At 33.9% G+C, this 17,715-nt stretch overlaps 2 protein-coding genes across 4 annotated transcripts in view; both read right to left on the bottom strand.

Moving 5' to 3' along the window:
- ogre (optic ganglion reduced) overlaps positions 1-4,647 on the bottom strand; it is a 69,373-nt gene extending 64,726 nt beyond the window's left edge. Inside the window, exon 1 of one of the 3 annotated variants that reach the window (XM_076133819.1) lies at positions 4,073-4,647. The gene's annotated coding sequence lies outside the window, so the exon portion shown is untranslated. Of the gene's footprint in view, positions 1-493; positions 884-4,072 lie in introns of those variants that run through there. The other 2 variants (XM_076133829.1, XM_076133809.1) reach the window with 2 other exon arrangements.
- A 1,858-nt stretch (positions 4,648-6,505) lies between these two features.
- Positions 6,506-16,870, bottom strand: Inx7 (innexin 7). The gene is made up of 8 exons (XM_076133799.1): positions 16,750-16,870; positions 13,905-14,194; positions 11,830-12,007; positions 10,562-10,709; positions 9,904-10,093; positions 9,181-9,331; positions 8,087-8,276; positions 6,506-7,670 (listed from the first exon to the last, which is right to left on the bottom strand). The coding sequence occupies exons 2-8, from the start codon at positions 14,142-14,144 to the stop codon at positions 7,520-7,522; spliced, it is 1,248 nt and encodes a 415-aa protein (XP_075989914.1). The 5' UTR covers positions 14,145-14,194; positions 16,750-16,870; the 3' UTR covers positions 6,506-7,519.
- Positions 16,871-17,715: the final 845 nt, after the last annotated feature.

Raw genomic sequence — 17,715 nt, 5'->3', positions numbered from 1 at the left:
AAAATAACTTTAAATTTGATAAGATTTGAAGATGTGGTATTTTTTATGAATTAGAATTTAATTTATTATTAATGAAGATGACTTAAATAGACAATATTTTAGATATTGATCACTGAAAATAATTTTGCTTTGTATTTATTTTCAACAAATTGATTATTTTTACCATGCTTTTTCTTAACAGCTTCAATGAATTTAACCGTGAACCTTGGATATCTATGTATGTCGACAGTGAATGGCCTACATTAACTATTTTCAAAGTAGTTTCCAACTGAAATCTAACTCAACTTTATGTTTAATTCAAATTACGAATATATTAGTGTACATTCTTTTGTTTAGAAGTTGACGTCGGTGCGTATCAAACCTTCTTACAACAATATTGTCATAGCCGTACACTCAGCTGTGTTTGCGTTAGCTACTTGCAGTACTTGCTCAAAAATCGTGGTGCGTAAAATGTTACGCGACCGACTTACAAATTACAATCTATTCTACTTACCAATTTAGATCCCTTTTGTCTCCAACCACTTCTCCAAACAATTTCCTTTGTTTTATAAAAATGTTTTTCGCGGAAAATCAGTTCGTCTTCGGTAAATGTCGTTTACAAATACATTTCCATGGAAAAAATATTATAAAATCTCGTTTTGAACACACACATTAATTTTTAACATAGTCTCCGCTACGCCTGCGGTATTCGTTCCATTTAAAACTGATATTTTCTTTTAAAAATCACGAATATTAACGCAAAACACTTACACCACAGAACAGAATCATGCAACGTCAAAGAAAAGTACTCCGTTTCACGGCTGGCCCGGCTCTCACAATTTATTTTGTTTTACATCACAGGCATGAAAGAAAATTATTATCTGTTCTGCGATAACAGAGATAGCGATACGTTTCCTTATATGTCCGAAAAGGATGACAATACAACGTGAGAGCGCGCGCTAACGCCATGTTAAATGTTGCCAGACTATAAAAGTTGCGATTCGTTTTACACAATAATGACAATAAAATAATGAAACAAATTGTCTATAAATTATTTACAATTTAAGTAGTAGACTTAAGTTTTGTTTATTCATACCTAAAAATAGAAGAATAATGTAATGAATATGCTGTACGATTATAATGTTTGAAGAATTCGTTTAAATAGTACCTAGTATGTAATTTTTTTATATTTAATTGAAACCTAAGTACATAATCAAATACTATTCCTTTTTATTATGCAGTCAGTATAATCATTGATGAGATTTAATACCAATAATTAAGAATACTTAGGAATTATAGTACTATTATATATCCTTATGGGGTCGTTCGTAACGTGAATATTAATTTTAAAACATTCTTATTTAATTGTGACATAATCTAATTACACGAGCGGTTTGTTTGATGTATTTTTTTATTAGACGTTAAAGTACCTACATAGCACTATCCTTTTTTGTATTATGTCTGTTCTACTAATAAAAAAAACAATAATAGCAATGTTATTATCTATAAAACCATTTTAAAATACTATAAAAAATATTAATAAAATATAAAATGTATAATGAAAAAATAACAATATAGGTGCTTAAGACTTTGTGATAAGGAATTAAGTTTGTAATAAACCTACGTAGTACCATAATTATTACAAACTTTGTATTCTATATTAACAAATGACAATATTGCTAAGAACCATATGAGTTTGAGTAAAGGAGAGTAGGTACTCTCCTTTACTTCTTCTGAACTATGGGTAGGTACCTATAGATCAGAATTTCAGCTTTGTAATTATTTATTGACCAAATATTGCAAATCAGTGGTTATGCAATGGCATTCACCGAATGACTAGAGGCATTGACTGTCGAATGATGTTGAAATTATTACGTCACTATTGATTGTAACCGTTGGAAGTTACTTGCGCCTACAACAAGAATTATAGTTAAGGATAAATCATAAAGTAATTTGTACATCTTGTAATTACAGTTTAATAGTCTTCAGGCGCAGTCGCACTTCTCTCTAACTTAGAAAAAACTTAATAATAACAATAAAAAGTATGTTTAAGTTGTATATTTTTTTTTAATTCACCATTAGAGATAATTTTAATGGTATTACACAATACACTTGTATGAAGGGAGAATTTGAATTTACTGATTTTTAATATTTGGTTCCAAATATTGTAGTTGCGCGGCTATTATGTTGCGGGTTTTATTCCTACATCAAGGAAATGAGATCTTATGTAGAGGTTGCTTTGAGTAGCATGTTTTTGGTTCAATTTGGTAAGATTAATTGAGGAAGACGAAACTTCACAATATTATACAAAAACGTATGTATTTCTTTGAAATTACCACTCTTGGTCAACAACTTTATTTTTGAACATGTTGTTTTCTTTAACAGTAGGTTTAATAGTGACTTCGCAAGAGTTCAAACTGAAACCCCTAGAACCGAGCAATATGAATTAGGCAGATACCTAGTTACTCAACAGACAAAAACTACGACAATGTAATGGACCTTTAGACCTTTTGTATTATCATAAAAGCTGTAATATTACCACAAAATATTTTAATGTTTATTCATAAGTAATGCCATTAAGACTTCACCATAAAGTTCATACAAAGAGGCATTACATTACGTAACAACACTGACATATTAACAAATTAAAAAAGCACGTGATTTCCAGCCAATGGCGTGCCCTTTATACTAGTGTGCGTGTCTTGTACGTGTGTGTAAAAGTATCGCACAGCCTACTCGCACTACCTGCCACCGAAATTCCGGGAATCAGGACTGAAGGCTTCGGGACGTTCGGGCATATTTATTTTGATTATTTATAATATTAGTATTGATATGTGTATTGATTTTTTTACACATTTATTTTGACATAAATTTACCGAAAATAATTAATTAGTAGAACCTAAGTTTCAAAATATGGCCGGTTTATCACATAAATCTCTCTTAAAAATAACCAAACAAGCAACTGACTTACGAAATCAGTATTTTTGTAGTAAATTCAAGCAGATCTTAACTTTAAGTAAAATATTGAATTGAGTTTAAGTAGAATTAAGCAAAAGCTCTTAGTTATTTAATCGTTAATTAAAGTATTCCTCGAGAAAAAGTGAAAGAAAGATTGTTAATACTTACTGCGGTTTTAACAAGGTTAAAAATGGCTCTTGATTACTGTTAATAGAATCGGCAAGAAAACTGAACTACTTTTAATACTAAGCGGAACGCTTATAATCACTTTGTGTTGAGGGCAATAAGATGTCATAGATTTTATATAATGTCACATAGATTAGTAAAATAATTATGTACAATGCATAATGTAACATTGTAGTACTTACAATAAATTGTGAAACTTTTCCCAATTAAACAGGAACTGCTACACATGTTCTTATATTGAGTTTATATGGTTTATTTCCATATCATTTTATCAAGGGTCATGTTTGTTATATTCGAAGATAGAGATCTAATTCTAGCCTATTACATTTATAATTGCAATACTAAAATACACGAGCTATGAATGGTAAAACCCAATTAAAATGTATCCTAACATAAAGATAAGTTCATCAAAACAATGTATCAACTACTTTTGTCCTATCATTCATTATTTTATCAGTCGAGGGAATTTCTCCCTTTATTCATAACAATATTATTGTGATGAATAAAGGGAGAATCTTACGAAATTTTCGGTAAGTGTATTTACATAATCTATGATAAACACTCCAATTAGCTATTACCTGTTCTGTAGAGTAGGGTAAAGAATATTTTGACATTTAAATCGTTCCTAAAAAATAGTTCCCGCGGAACACACTAGGGGCGCTTATCAGTTTTCATTTTTTTCAGTAAACTTATCTATGTACTACTTTGTCGATAGCAGAGAGCAGAAATTGGCCTCTCATTAAAATAAAAAAGAATGAAACTAAATTGAAATACAACTCAATCTGCAAAACATACTAAACAACATCTAATTACCACTAATTAGAAGTAAATCTCAAAAAGTAAAATAAGCACAAACATAGATAACAGTTAAACCTATACCTTATTCACATTACGAAAAAATAAAAGGTAAACAAAGTAACCAATGATTCTCAAACTTAATTTTCCTTACCCTACTATGAACATGTCCAGGTTCACTCATTTTACAATAAAACCAATAACAAACTTAACAAAGAACACAAATTTAACAAAAACAACAATTTAAAACTAATAGATATAAAATAACAGAACTATAACAGAGAGAAAGTACGCTAGCATCAACAAGTTGACAAAGAGTGAAATAAACATGGCGGGATAACCCGACCTAATTAAAAATGACCCTCTGTCATGCAAAATGGTTACTTCGGGTGTAATACTTTAGTTGACAGGATAATAAATGCATTAAAATTTTAGAATCATTGCCTTTTTAGGTTCTTTATCATGTCAAATATTTTATTAGCATAAGTTTGAAAAAAATCCTTATTATAATTATGAATAATATAGAAGAATTATAAATATGTTGTATCTACCATTTACAAATGTAAGGAACGGACGTATTTTAATAAAACTAAGTGAGTCTTTCGCTAGGAATATTTTATAATTTATATACTTAATTATATTATTATATACTTATTTTGCAAAGACGACATTACAAGAATCATTTTTATGGTTTGTTTACATTTTATTTTTTCGTAATGTGAATAAGGTATAGTAACCTCTTTGTTGGAAGTCGGTTAGTCAGCGTCCCGCAGCATTCGCCGGGGTCAACACACTGACGGACTTATGGGAGAAAGCCAAACGAGATTGAGACAATATGGCGGCAATATGTTGACAGGAATTGATCTTGAACTATTCAATCATTTTACAGGATGTATGCTTAGTTTGTACTGCTTTCTTCAGTGTCTTACTTTATAGGTAAAAATTAAATGCATGCAGTACCTATAGTTTATTTTGCCTTATTCTATACTTTACGATAAAAATTAAAATCTTTGAGAATGATATTTCTAATGCGAATAATAAAAGAAGGTATACTAGGTATGATTAAAGGCACGTAAGGCGTCCATTGTTGCTGATTTCTTATCGACTATTTAGTTGCAGCAGCAGGGGCCTATCAAAGCTAAAATTTTCTTTATTTCCGTATATTTCAGCTAGGAAACAAAATTCATAAAAAAAATGTTAAAAGACGAGCTTTAAAATAGTAAGCTGTAAGGTTCCATTAGAAACATTGTTTGCGCTCGTGTGGGTGAATTTAAACAACCACAGTCGCGCGATAAATCTCTTTGTTCGGTCGTACGTGATCGTATGCTCGTAGAAACATTCACACAGAGGAGGTCAGCAGGACTAGGGTACCGTTATCACCAACCATTATGGCCTACCTAGGAGATAGGCAATAAAAAATACCACGGTAATTGGACATTACGTTCTTTTGAAGAGTCCCGAAATCTTTGTGTGGACTTTTTATGAGTGCCGTGCAAACTGATTGCAAACTTTTGCAAAGAAGTTTGAAACTTAGTTCAAAATATTTCGATATTTAATAAATCTCGTGTTTTTATGGCCTAAACCGCACTAACAATGGTCTTGTGTCGCAGGGACTTTGTAAATATTCAAACAACGTTTAGAAAATACTATTAAACCCAAAACAACGATATTGTGGATAGAACAAATATTTGTTTCGTGTAGGAATCGAATCCACGACCTACCGACGGACCGGCTATCGCGTGGTGACTATTTCAACCACTGCGCCATGGAGGCCGTCTTAATTAGCAAATACATTACAGAATAAGGCTATATAACCTTCCTTATCACTTCCGTAACTAACCAAAACATAAACATAACCTCAAAACTATCAAAACAGACCATAACAAAGTCTATTTTCACAAGTCTAACCTTACCGCCTACTTCTAGACTACACAAAATGGCGCGTGCTAATTGTCAAAATAACTAAACGTCTTCATTTACCTTAATAACAGTGTTTACTTACATCTGTTAATGTTTTAGTCATCATCTGTTTGATATAAATATTAGATGCGGCCAGATTTAAACTAGCGAAGGCTAGTTTAATATTCTACAAGGATTTCTGATAAACTAGGAACCATAATTTATTAGCAGGTGAATTTGGTAGGCTGTTGACTAGATAATAAAAAATAGATTTATTGGTTTTTGTTTATTTTGTCTTTATACGGAGTACAGTTATAGTAATAATGAGGCGTTTTCTAGATTTTTCCGGGTTTGGGAGTCACCTATCCAGACCCAGTGTAATGACTCAGGCAATTTTTTTCAGGAGCCGGTTTTCCCTGAAAAGCCTAACCTAACCTAAGCCACATTTTCCACATGACACCGGGATAAGGCCCCAAGCTGATACATTTTTATTTCCACCTAAAATCCAAATACAAATCAATGAAGAATCTAATCATCTGAACTATAGTAAATGAATTTAACCCATCGATGTCCCACTGCAGAGTAGTGCCGAGCAAGGGGTATACTGTAATAAGGGTAAAACCTTGAGTCCACCACGCTGACCAAGAATCTACAAGTCATCAATTAATTTATCATTGAAATAAAAGTCTTTGCTATAATAAACATAACATTTATTCTCTTAAACTTTTAAAAATACAATAACACGCAATGGACTAGACAATTTGTTACAAAATAACATTTAACTTACAGTAAAAAAAACATTTATAATATTTACAAAATTATGTAACAGACTTGTCACATTGTCAATAAAATTCGGACTACATAACACTTAAGTACGTAAAATACCATTATTTTGAGCAATAATGCTTTTTATCTATACTAATATTATAAAGCTGAAGAGTTTGTTTGTTTGTTTGAACGCGCTAATCTCGGGAACTACTGGTCCGATTTGAAAAATTATTTCAGTGTTAGATAGCCCATTTATCGAGGAAAGCTATAGGCTATATATCATCACGCTACGACCAATAGGAGCAGAGTAACAGTGAAAAATGTTACAAAAACGGGAAAAATTATGATTATCTTAAGTGACGCAAGCGAAGTTGCGCGGGTCAGCTAGTAACTCTATAAACACATTTTTACTTTTATTTTAAAAAACTGGTTACTACTTTCATAAAATGCAATATGGACGAAGTTTATGTCGTAGTGGGAATAACTCGAGAGCTTAAAACTCTTATAAAACTTATTTAAAACTAAATAATTAATAGTCTATGTAAACAGTTTATCACCCTGTTTGACCTATGTACTTGTTTTATCGTAACTTTATGGCAGCTAAATACAATATTATTACATTTATTTTTATCTACAATAAATTACAATAATTCTATAATAAAATTATTGTAATTTATTGCAAATGATTGTTATGTTCGAACGTTTCGATTAAATTTTAGCAGCGAAAAGAATAAAATCCTTCCGATTTCGTTTAAATTTTTGACATAATAATATTGCCAGTCATAAAAAAAAGCACAACTTTAGCCAAAACTCGTAACTTTTTACGTATTCACAATTTCGATTTTAATATCTTTGCACTCCTTGACTTCTAACTACAGTATCTAAACATAATAAAAAGCCCTATAATCTTTAAATAGCGCCTATTCTTCATTTACTATGAAGATTTTTTGTTGAGCGGTAACGTTTCATCATCATAGTCCACTTTCCCTATAAGTACGGGTTCGGCTCCTTGCTTCTCATTGCCAGCATCACTGTCAGGGATCTCACGCTTCTTCAACTCCGAAGATAACTGGTCGAATAACTCCCTGTAAAGAGGTAAAAGTTTAATTAAATCATTCATTACAGATTAAATAAGTTAAATGTGAAGATTTAAAAACACATCATAGGATATCCCGAAGCTTGGACTATCTGCCAATTATTTCTGATTTATACCAAACACTTTCATGTAAGCGGATCCTCAATTTAAAGATTTCCGATTATAAGTATCAGAAATTCAGAGCTCCATAAACAAAAAGTTGTTTGTGTAATCACACGTTACTTAAAACTGCATATACATTAGTCTAGCCTTCCAAACTATGCTGGAGTCGGCTTCCAGTCTCAACGGATGCAGCTGAATACCAGTGATTTTTTTAAGAAACTAATATTCTACGAAATAAAACTTAACAATAGACAAATCATAACTTGATAAAATAGTCTTAAAAAAAATTGCATTCGAACTTACTGGAAGATCATGCCATGCATATTCTTAGCGAGGTAGTAGAGGAACAGCCAGTCACCGAACTCGCAGCCGTTGACGACCCGGATCACGTTGTAGGGATCAAACTTGCCGGAGCTGACGCGCTTGAACATCACCTGGTTGAAGCGGAGTGACCGGCGGTACAGGAAGTATGAGGCCACGCGCCAGATCACCGCTACGAGAAGAAATAATCATGTTTAAAGAAACTTTACGAAGACTTGAATAATAAAATTGATAATTATTATGAAGAAGACATTACCGATCACGCCTCCCCCATAAGGGTAGGCAGAGACCACTACCACCACCAAACTTCCTTTGATTAATTTACATCCATACATCTTGTCATACAGGACCGCCGGTTACGAGTACTACATACCCTATCTTTTAGCAAGACATCACCGATATGATCTGTGTATGTATTTTAAGGGCGTCCCCTCCCGGCGTTACCATTTACATCCGCACAGTAAACTAACAATTTTGTCAGTTAAGTCTCTTTGATCTAATAATCTAACCTTACCTCTAAACTTGCCATTAAAGCATTAATAAAGAAAGCTTAATAAAGCACAAAGAAAAATCTGTGTAATTAACACAAATTAAATTCCAATGAAAGTGTTGTAGGAAAATCTGTGATTGAAAATGAATTAGACAAAACTACCAAAAGCATTTTACTTTGCGTCAAAAATAGATATGATATGCACTGTATCGGTGGTTATCGTATCACTGTTGTAAATATATCGCATAATCAAGGATCATATTTTACATCAGTAATTCAGTATCCTATTAACAAAGTGAATATTTCACGGAAAAATGCCAAACTAATTCGCAGTATAAGAATATCAACCAGATTTATTTGTTAGAAGTTTGATAATCGCATTTGATTATAACAAATTAGGTAGCTTCTATTTATCATAAAACTAATTAATTATGCATGATCTTGAATATAGATACCATTTATATTTGATAAGCTATTAAAGAAGTAGCTAACTTTACCAACTGTAACAACAAAATCCTAAAGGCCTAAAAAAAAATTCTTACTTTTAGACTACGAGAAAAGTCTCCGAGATGAAGTAGGTACTTACCTAACAAAGAGGCAATGAAGAGGAACAGTAGCCAGAACCACAGCACCGTGTAGATCTTCTCGTGAATGATGTTGAGCGCCATGACACATAGTGCGTCGTGCTGCTGGATAGAACCACTAGGACCGTACTTGTGGAAGATGCACTTTGTCACCTACAAACAAAAACGTTTTTAGGAAAAATCATTAAAACCATAATTGCCTTGTGTCCATTTATAGCAGATGATTTAGGTGAAGAAAAGACTATACACTTAATTCTGCACGGATTTTATGAAAATAAAATTTTTTGAAGTTACATTTTGTATTTTGTAGTCTACATGAATTATTATAAAAAAGCTTTAAAGGATAACTCTGCAAACATTTCTCAAATCTTAAAAGTATGGTTGTGTCATAGTGACGTGTACCGAACATAATTTTAAGTACACTTACAATTTGTCCATAGCATTTAAAACTTTGTACAGCTGAACTTTAGCTAAAAATATGCGAACTATACGCAAAATACACCATCACTCTTTAGGAAAGTTTAAGGGGTTTAATCATAACTTTTAAACTGTCGCGTTGCATGTTTAATATATAATAGAATACGGGCATTACGACCTGCGACCACAGCGAGTGCAATCTGCGCCGAAACTTTAGGCATTTTAAGGTAAAATGCGTGTTCGCGTTAATCCCCGTATCCAACTATATATTAGGTTTAATGGTACTTAGATATAATACTCGTTCTCACCTTCGGAAATACAGTTTCAAGTGGATCAGCGATCTGATCCCAGTCTCCGTAGTTGAGGACACTGGGGCCGAGCGATATGAAGTGTCCGTTGAGGAACTTGTTGATGATCCAGATCTGGAACATGACGTGCAGCAGGTTGGTGATCTCCATCGCCACCAGCCACACTGACCACGTGCGGGTGATCTTCAACCTGGAGGAAATGAACCATAAGATGAATGAAGCTATGTTGTTATAGGTTGTAATATTTGTTAACTTCTTGAATTAATGTCGCGAGGACTGTGTATAAATGTACCACATTAACCCTTTGACCGCCATGGTCGTGAGCACTTTCTGATTTGTCGAGTATAGCTGACCGGTGCCGGTCAAAGGGCTAAAAACTACAATCACAAAATTTTGAGTGCTGATCTTTTTTGACACAAAAGCAGAGAATTTGGAATTGAAATCGGAATTGATCGTAGTGGAATTTTCGATTAAAAGTGGAAAGTGTAAACACGAGGCGTCGTCGTAGTTCTGTGACAATTTAAGTGAGGGACATGGTAAATTTTGATAGAGAGTCTAAGATAAAAACCATTCTTGCTTGGCATTAAACACATAAATGATTATTACTCCATAAGATAGAAAAAGGTGATAATGCAATGAAATAAACGAGCACACTAACCTCAATATAATATCTCTTCTGATCAAATCCAGTCGTTTGTTGATCGTCTCTTTGGAAGGTACGTCCACGCCATTGACCTTCATATCCTCATTCTTTATCGCCAGGCTCGCGTACTGCAGCCCGTCTACTAAGGCTCTTATTCTACCACCTGTAGAACGAAACATTATTCAGGACTTCTGTAGATGCTTCTGGGACAATATTTATTTCAGAAGATTTTTCAATGGCGACTACTAGCGTTGAACTTAGTGTTGAGTTATCGAAACGACTTACTCCCGGTTTCTAAGGTACATTTAGCGGTAGTTTATCTATTCAATAGCGTTTTTTTATATGAAGCTTAACCGAGGTTAAAGGATCGGGCATGATTTTAATAATATTATTTTCATGGCATTAACAAGGAGTTACTAAATAAATAATCACAAAAGCTTATCGAAACTTGCTAGACAATTCGGAGTCTAATTAAAAGTTCCAAATAGATTAATCGCTACTCATCAATCAAACGATTACAAAAGTTACAAAGTAGCTTGTTCTAGCCACTATTTCCACACGCAAAATAGATAATCCTAGGTTTATTCTTCCGTTTTCGATAACAAATGACAAACGTATCAAATGACAAATCCGTTTTTTACGCAAACAAACAATCAAAAGGAATGTATTATCATCTGAGTCACAGTTTTAAGTCCGCGAGATTAGGAGTAAACTACATAGAATAATGTTTGTATGCACAAATCATGTTATCTTACGATATGATGCATCATCACAACAGTCACAGTTTCTGTGAAACGTCTCCTAACCTGGATTCTATTGATAAGATAATGTAACACATGAAATACTTGTAAATAAGGTGAATCTACTAAATATTTGAGTAATGTTTAAGTAAATTTAGATGTAAATAGGTCTTATTTTGAAGTTAAATATTTGCGTAAATTAAAACTATTAATAAAACAGTATACCTACTTAATATTAACTCCGCATATTGAAAACAATTTCGTAGTTCTGGTCCAAATACGGACAAAGCCCAGGACTACCTTTTATTCGAGATCTGTTTGTTATTAATTGAGGATTTCCACGTTTTTTATCCAGCTACAACCCTCGAACCTTCAATAAATATTCAAACACAAATCAAATACAATTCTTTAATAAAGACCTACGCGTATTTCTTCATATTTTTGGCACAAGCCAAAAATTACTCATGTCTGCTTTTGCTTACATCAAATTCCGTGATGTGTCGGTGTTTAGAAACCTTCAACTTCTAGTGTATGTGAACTTACCTTCCTTCTTCTTCCAGATATAATGCGGCATGTAGAAGGCGATGGACTGCAGGAACAGCACGAACGGCACCCACTGGTAGTAGGTGTGGTGCAGCGTCTCGTCTGAGTCCGAGAGTGGACCCACGCCGGGGTGAGGGAGGAACCCGGCTTGCAGGAGACTTTCATTGTAGTGACGGACCTAGGAGAAAAACCAGTTGGTTAAAATTATGAACCTTGTGGAAAAAAGCAGTTATGCAAAAAATATGCTTAGTGCCGTGTCAAAGAAATAAAAATCTATCTCTAAATATTCTTTCTTCTTATTTTAATAGCCTCGAAACTAATCTAAATTTGTATATGCATACATTGATATACAGGATTGGCATTAGCCAATAACGAACATTGAGTCTGGTAGCCGAACTAAAGAATCTTTAGCAGAAGTAAGACATGAAGAAAGATCTTAATTGCCGTTTCTTTACAGCAAATACATCTGTCTTAAAGAAAGCAGTAACAAACTAACATAAACAAAAGGACAAAGGGATCATACACTTTCTAGAACGCGTTAGTTTCAATATTCTCACAATGTGTGACATAAGTACAAGTGCTTATTGTTGTGACACTCAGCTTTATCCCTCTTTGATAACGGTATCGTTCATTTCTTTACTTAATCCCGATACTCGTTCAACAGCTTGATAACGAATAAAGACTAGAGACTCCCGACAATACAATGCAGGTGATAAATGTAGATTAAATAAATGTTTAACAAAAAACATTTTATGCCTTTTCAAATAAGTTGATAAGTTTATTGAGACAAGAAATTCCCTAAATGTACTGTAATTACTGCGAATAGACTCGACTATCGGCACAATTTTCTCCTATCATAACCCAACCCGCAGTTTGCCAGCGTGGTGGACTCAAAGCGTAACCCCTCACTCATTACGGGAGGAGACCCTTGCCCAGCAGTGAGATATTAATTAGTTAAAATTTTATTTTATTATGATACTATATAGCTGTATTTTCAGGCTATCCAAATTCAAGAAAAAATTACAGCATATTTTGAAAGCGCACTATTATTGTCGGCCGGGTGCAAAAACATCAGCAAAATCTCACATCTCTCTCATCTTAACATCATGTTTTTAGAAGAAAACATGATGTGCTTCCGCCACTTAACGTGAAGTAAGGTTAAGACAAAAAAAAAACTCTTATTAAGAACCAAAAGAAAGTAACAGTTGTTTTCTATCTGAACGTGGTTATATCGATTCGTGGTAGTATAGATTGCATTTATAAAAGTCCTCACAACACAAGATTAATAATTCTAACAGAAGGAGTTGTAGTATCGGCCACACACGCTCCGGTCTACCAGAGAGTTCCTCTATAAGTCTACTATCAGCAACGGCCGTGAGGACACACGTGGCGGTTTAGAGGGTATGCCTGCCCTTCTGGCGGGAGAGCCCCACATAACCCTGCACTCCACCCAGAGTGCAGGAGTATTCTTAATTCATTAACCACGTTAAGAAAAAGGTATACTTGTGCATTTAATATTTATTTATGCTTATAAGTGTTGCATTCTTTAAAATAAAATAGTATTATAATATTACGCCGAATATCACGGGCCGGAGCTATTGATAGCGAAGACGTCGATAAGATTAGATATTATTGATTACGAACCTCTACGTCGACTGTATTGCTTCAATGACATACATACATTTATTGATACTCATTAATACATGTCTCTATTTATAACTATAAACGTTGCCAACCTTTACACAGTTATAAATTTTAATGTAGATTCTTATAGGACATTTTAAGAATATTTCTCAGACAAAACTTTTTTTGAAAAGCATTATCACTTAAGTCGAAATATGTTTTGCCTTTCCTGTTCTTGTTATTCTTCATCTTAGAATGGAAGTCATATAGCCGAAACACTTTTACTACTGTGCACACATCCCCAATCTTAATCTGTTTCTATATGCTAGAAAACTTGGTCTAAAAGATTTAAACAACAGTTTCAACAGGATACAGGAACTTACCCCCTTTCATTCCTTCTAGACTCTACTCCGACTGAATTAATAAAAAAATCTTTTAAAGGCAAAACTTACGATGGTAAACGTGGCCATGAAAAAGCAGTACGTCTGTATCACATGGTCCGGCACACCCTGGTCCGAGAGACACCTGATATGGTCCCCGAAGTACTCCCTGGCGCACACCAGGATCACGAACGCGAGCAGCATAGTCACCGTCAATTTATAATGCAACTTGAATACTAAGTTCTCGATCACCGGCTTAGTGTACGTGAACCGCAGCCGCGGCGTCAACTGCGTGAGGGCTCCTGCTAGCATTGTGGTTTATTTTGATGACGACTTTAGAAGAGCATTTGATAGGTTTACAGCTGAAAAGAAGAAATTATAAAGATTAGTTTTGTTTATTTTGTTTTGGAGTATGGTAACGAAAACTAGCTGTAATTTAAGTCCGACAACTTTAGAAACGAATGCATGCACGATTTATCTAGATGACGATTAATAAATTATGAGTATTTCCAAATTCAAATATAAATCATGTATCTAAAAGGCCACCATCAGCTTTATAAGCCTTCAACGATATACTAAATATCAAAATTTTCAAATCTCCGTTAGCTGCAAAAAGGTCTGTACTAAGGTGTTGTACTATAGCGGTAAACACAACCGGAAAAAATATCTCGTGTAATAATGGCGCTCCCTTGATGACGCTTAGTTCTTCCCTATTAAAGCGAACGAACACAATTCTCCCTCCGTACTACATCGGAAGTTACGACCAACTAGTTATTGAACTAATCGACGGACACTTGCTCACTCAACTAACTCTGATGATATCAAATGACTTAACACCTGTAGAGATCGTATTACATAAGTAATTCATTCCGTAGTTCCTGTCGTAAGAATTTGTAACTAACTGCCCGTATGAACAGGGTAGGAAAGTGGCCAATTCCATTCGCCATTTTAGATTAATTTAATATTAGGTGCCTGTATTATCCTACACACCATCTAAGATAACTGTTTTCTACAATTGTATGACAAAATTAGTGCAAATTCTTATCTTGTGCGATGACGTTCAGTCATTAATTGCCACTCCTTGCGATGAAGTTTCTTTCAAAGAGAAATTATTGAAACAATAGCCTATGTTGCAATTCTAGGGTAGCCGTGAATCTGCGCGGATATAGCATGTTGCCATGACAAGCGATAAACATTGTCAAAACGGATGAGATCTTAAGACAAAGATTTATCAGAATCATTACAACTATTCAACACTGAAGTCCGCAAAGAATCCCATCCCATATGAATCCGGATTCCTCGGGAACTCCGGGATAAAAAGTAGCCTATCTGTTATTCTGGGTTCAGTAGTATTTGCGTGAAAGAGTAACAAACATCCATACATACCCACAAACTTTCGCATTTATAATATTAGTAAGAGCAGGATAAAATTAATAGCATAAGAAATGAAAGTATTGCAATGCCGTGTTTGTTACAGTCGGTATTTCATACACTTAGATCATAAACATTACAAAAATATTTATTATTACATAGTCCCAGATTCATCTAACATGTTTCAATAAGCACGTGGTTTTCATCAACACGTTCAAAGTTCATTGCCCTCAACATAACAGTGTAAAGTCTAGACCATTCCTAGACAGACTGTATTAACGATCAATTCTGTGAAAACCAACGTTTTTACACAGAACTCTTGTGGTTGGTACTTGATACACTATAGTTAAAGTATGCACTTATAATGTGGAGTATTCTATGAACCTTGGGAGTTTTCTTAGAACTTACATAGTTTTCTGACTAACATAGTTACATAGTTTCTATCTTACATAGTTTAACTGTGACGTTCAATTTAAATCTATCATAGCCCTAGGTCTCCTTTCGGAATCAGTACCGCGACTCTCTACCACTATCGGCCACGGAAAACCGGCTAGCTATCGAATTAATATGTATGAAAATCTGGGCAGCGCCTCTAGCGGGTGCCATGGGAACACTTTTTAAGTACATTTTAAATGTCAAACTCTCGGGACTCGATAATACCGACTGTACAGAATCGCGCTACGAGAGTTAATTTTACTACGATTGTGTCACTGCTAAGCAAGTTTCTCTTCTCGTTTTGAAGAAGACATCTTTAGCCGACCACGTGCGCGTTGAGAACTTTGCATCCATTTAAGACATGTTTAAAAAAAAATTCATTAATGCAAGTTTTCGTTACATTGTTTCCTTCTCCCTTAGAAAAAGTGTTAGCAATGTTAGGTTTCATTGAAATGATAAAGTATTTCTAAAACACATAACTTCGAAAACTTATTCGTGTCTTGGATTTTCACTTGCGTGGGAGTCAAATCTTACTAACACTCGCTTATCATTCGTCTTCGCCATAGCCCTGACCTACATAAATAAATCTTGAAGTTTGATAACACAATATTTGTTTAGATATACAAGTAATATAATATGTTTATGGTATCTGCGACCCACTTGTCACAATTGCTTGTTTGAATATGGAGCAAGGATTATTTTATTGTTTTTTTATATTTAGTAGTTTATTGACAAGCGCCGCTGTGGGTAATGATAGTATAGTGTTTGTTTCTTAAGCCTTTTGTATAAAAAGTTCGTTATTGAATTGTGTATACCTATCCTTTTACGTGAGATTATCTTAACAGGGAGAAGACATCAAATAGGAGTGAAAATAAACGTATAAATTATATCTTACTCTTACAATTAAAACATTTTAATTAAACCCGTAAATTGCATTTTACAACAATCAATTTCAAACAAAAATTTTCATCAACAAAATTTCCTCAAACATTTTTCAATATTCGCATCATTATTTCACCAAAAAAACCACATCGACGATTACCATTCGTACAACAAATAAACATACATTGCTCCTTTTGATCCCAGTCTCAAACAACAAAAACAAACTTACCGGAGCTTCGTTATCTAACACGGCAATTCGCACAACACACGGGAAGCCTCCGACACTGCCTTACAGACGTCTCCTCACAAACAACTGACAGTTTACAACTAGTATGTCACTGCTTATCTCATGATAACGATAAGATACCGATATAAATGCTTATAATGTTGAATTATTTTAAAAATTGCTGGTGGAAGGTGTTTGATGATATTTTACGAGTATGTGGAACCGTATGGACTGAAAGAGTAAGTAGCTTCCGTAAATAGTTCATATTTAAATTGTAATCAGAAGCTATCATAGCAAAGTTAACCTTAGTTATCTGATTGCCTTGTCTAAGCAGATGCCAAGGGCTAGCTGGCTAAACTAAATAGATTTAAAAAAATATTATTATGTATTGAGTAAATGATCGAATAAAAATACGACACCTACCTATTTACGAAAAAAATTAATTTCTTGTTTTATTTTATACTTTTATATATGTACGTATTTTTTATACTCTCTTGTTTAGAGATAGAACTGTCAGTTTAATAAAATAAAAATAACTGTTAAGCTTCTTTAATAACTTGCCAATAAATAAGGGCTTTTCGAGATCACAAATAGACACGCACAACGCTCAGTTTGATTGACTCTAAAGTAATTTCAAATATAGTCAGTTAACACCAGTGCACTTTGCTGTAGGTAAACTGTGTATCCCTGAACACCACAATTGCACACACATAAATTACGCTACTATGTTTAAAACTACCGTTTTGCAAAGATAATGTACGTTGTTTGAGCGTGAAATATTACACAACAGCTGATATTGACACGTACGGGTCATTTAGCCGTGAGAATCGTACAAATACTTTGTTTTTAAAACGTAAGGTCTTTTCCACCCACATTATGTTTATCTAAACTTGACATAAGCTTGTATACATTACAGTAAAAGGCTGCGTTACCAGAGATGTGTGAAGCGCGCAGACATGCCAGGAAAAG

The sequence above is a fragment of the Anticarsia gemmatalis genome, chromosome 2, assembly GCF_050436995.1.
Source record: "Anticarsia gemmatalis isolate Benzon Research Colony breed Stoneville strain chromosome 2, ilAntGemm2 primary, whole genome shotgun sequence".
Classification (NCBI taxonomy): domain Eukaryota; kingdom Metazoa; phylum Arthropoda; class Insecta; order Lepidoptera; family Erebidae; genus Anticarsia; species Anticarsia gemmatalis.
The sequence above is the reverse complement of the archived record's forward strand: the minus strand, read 5'-3'. Positions and strand labels throughout refer to the sequence as shown.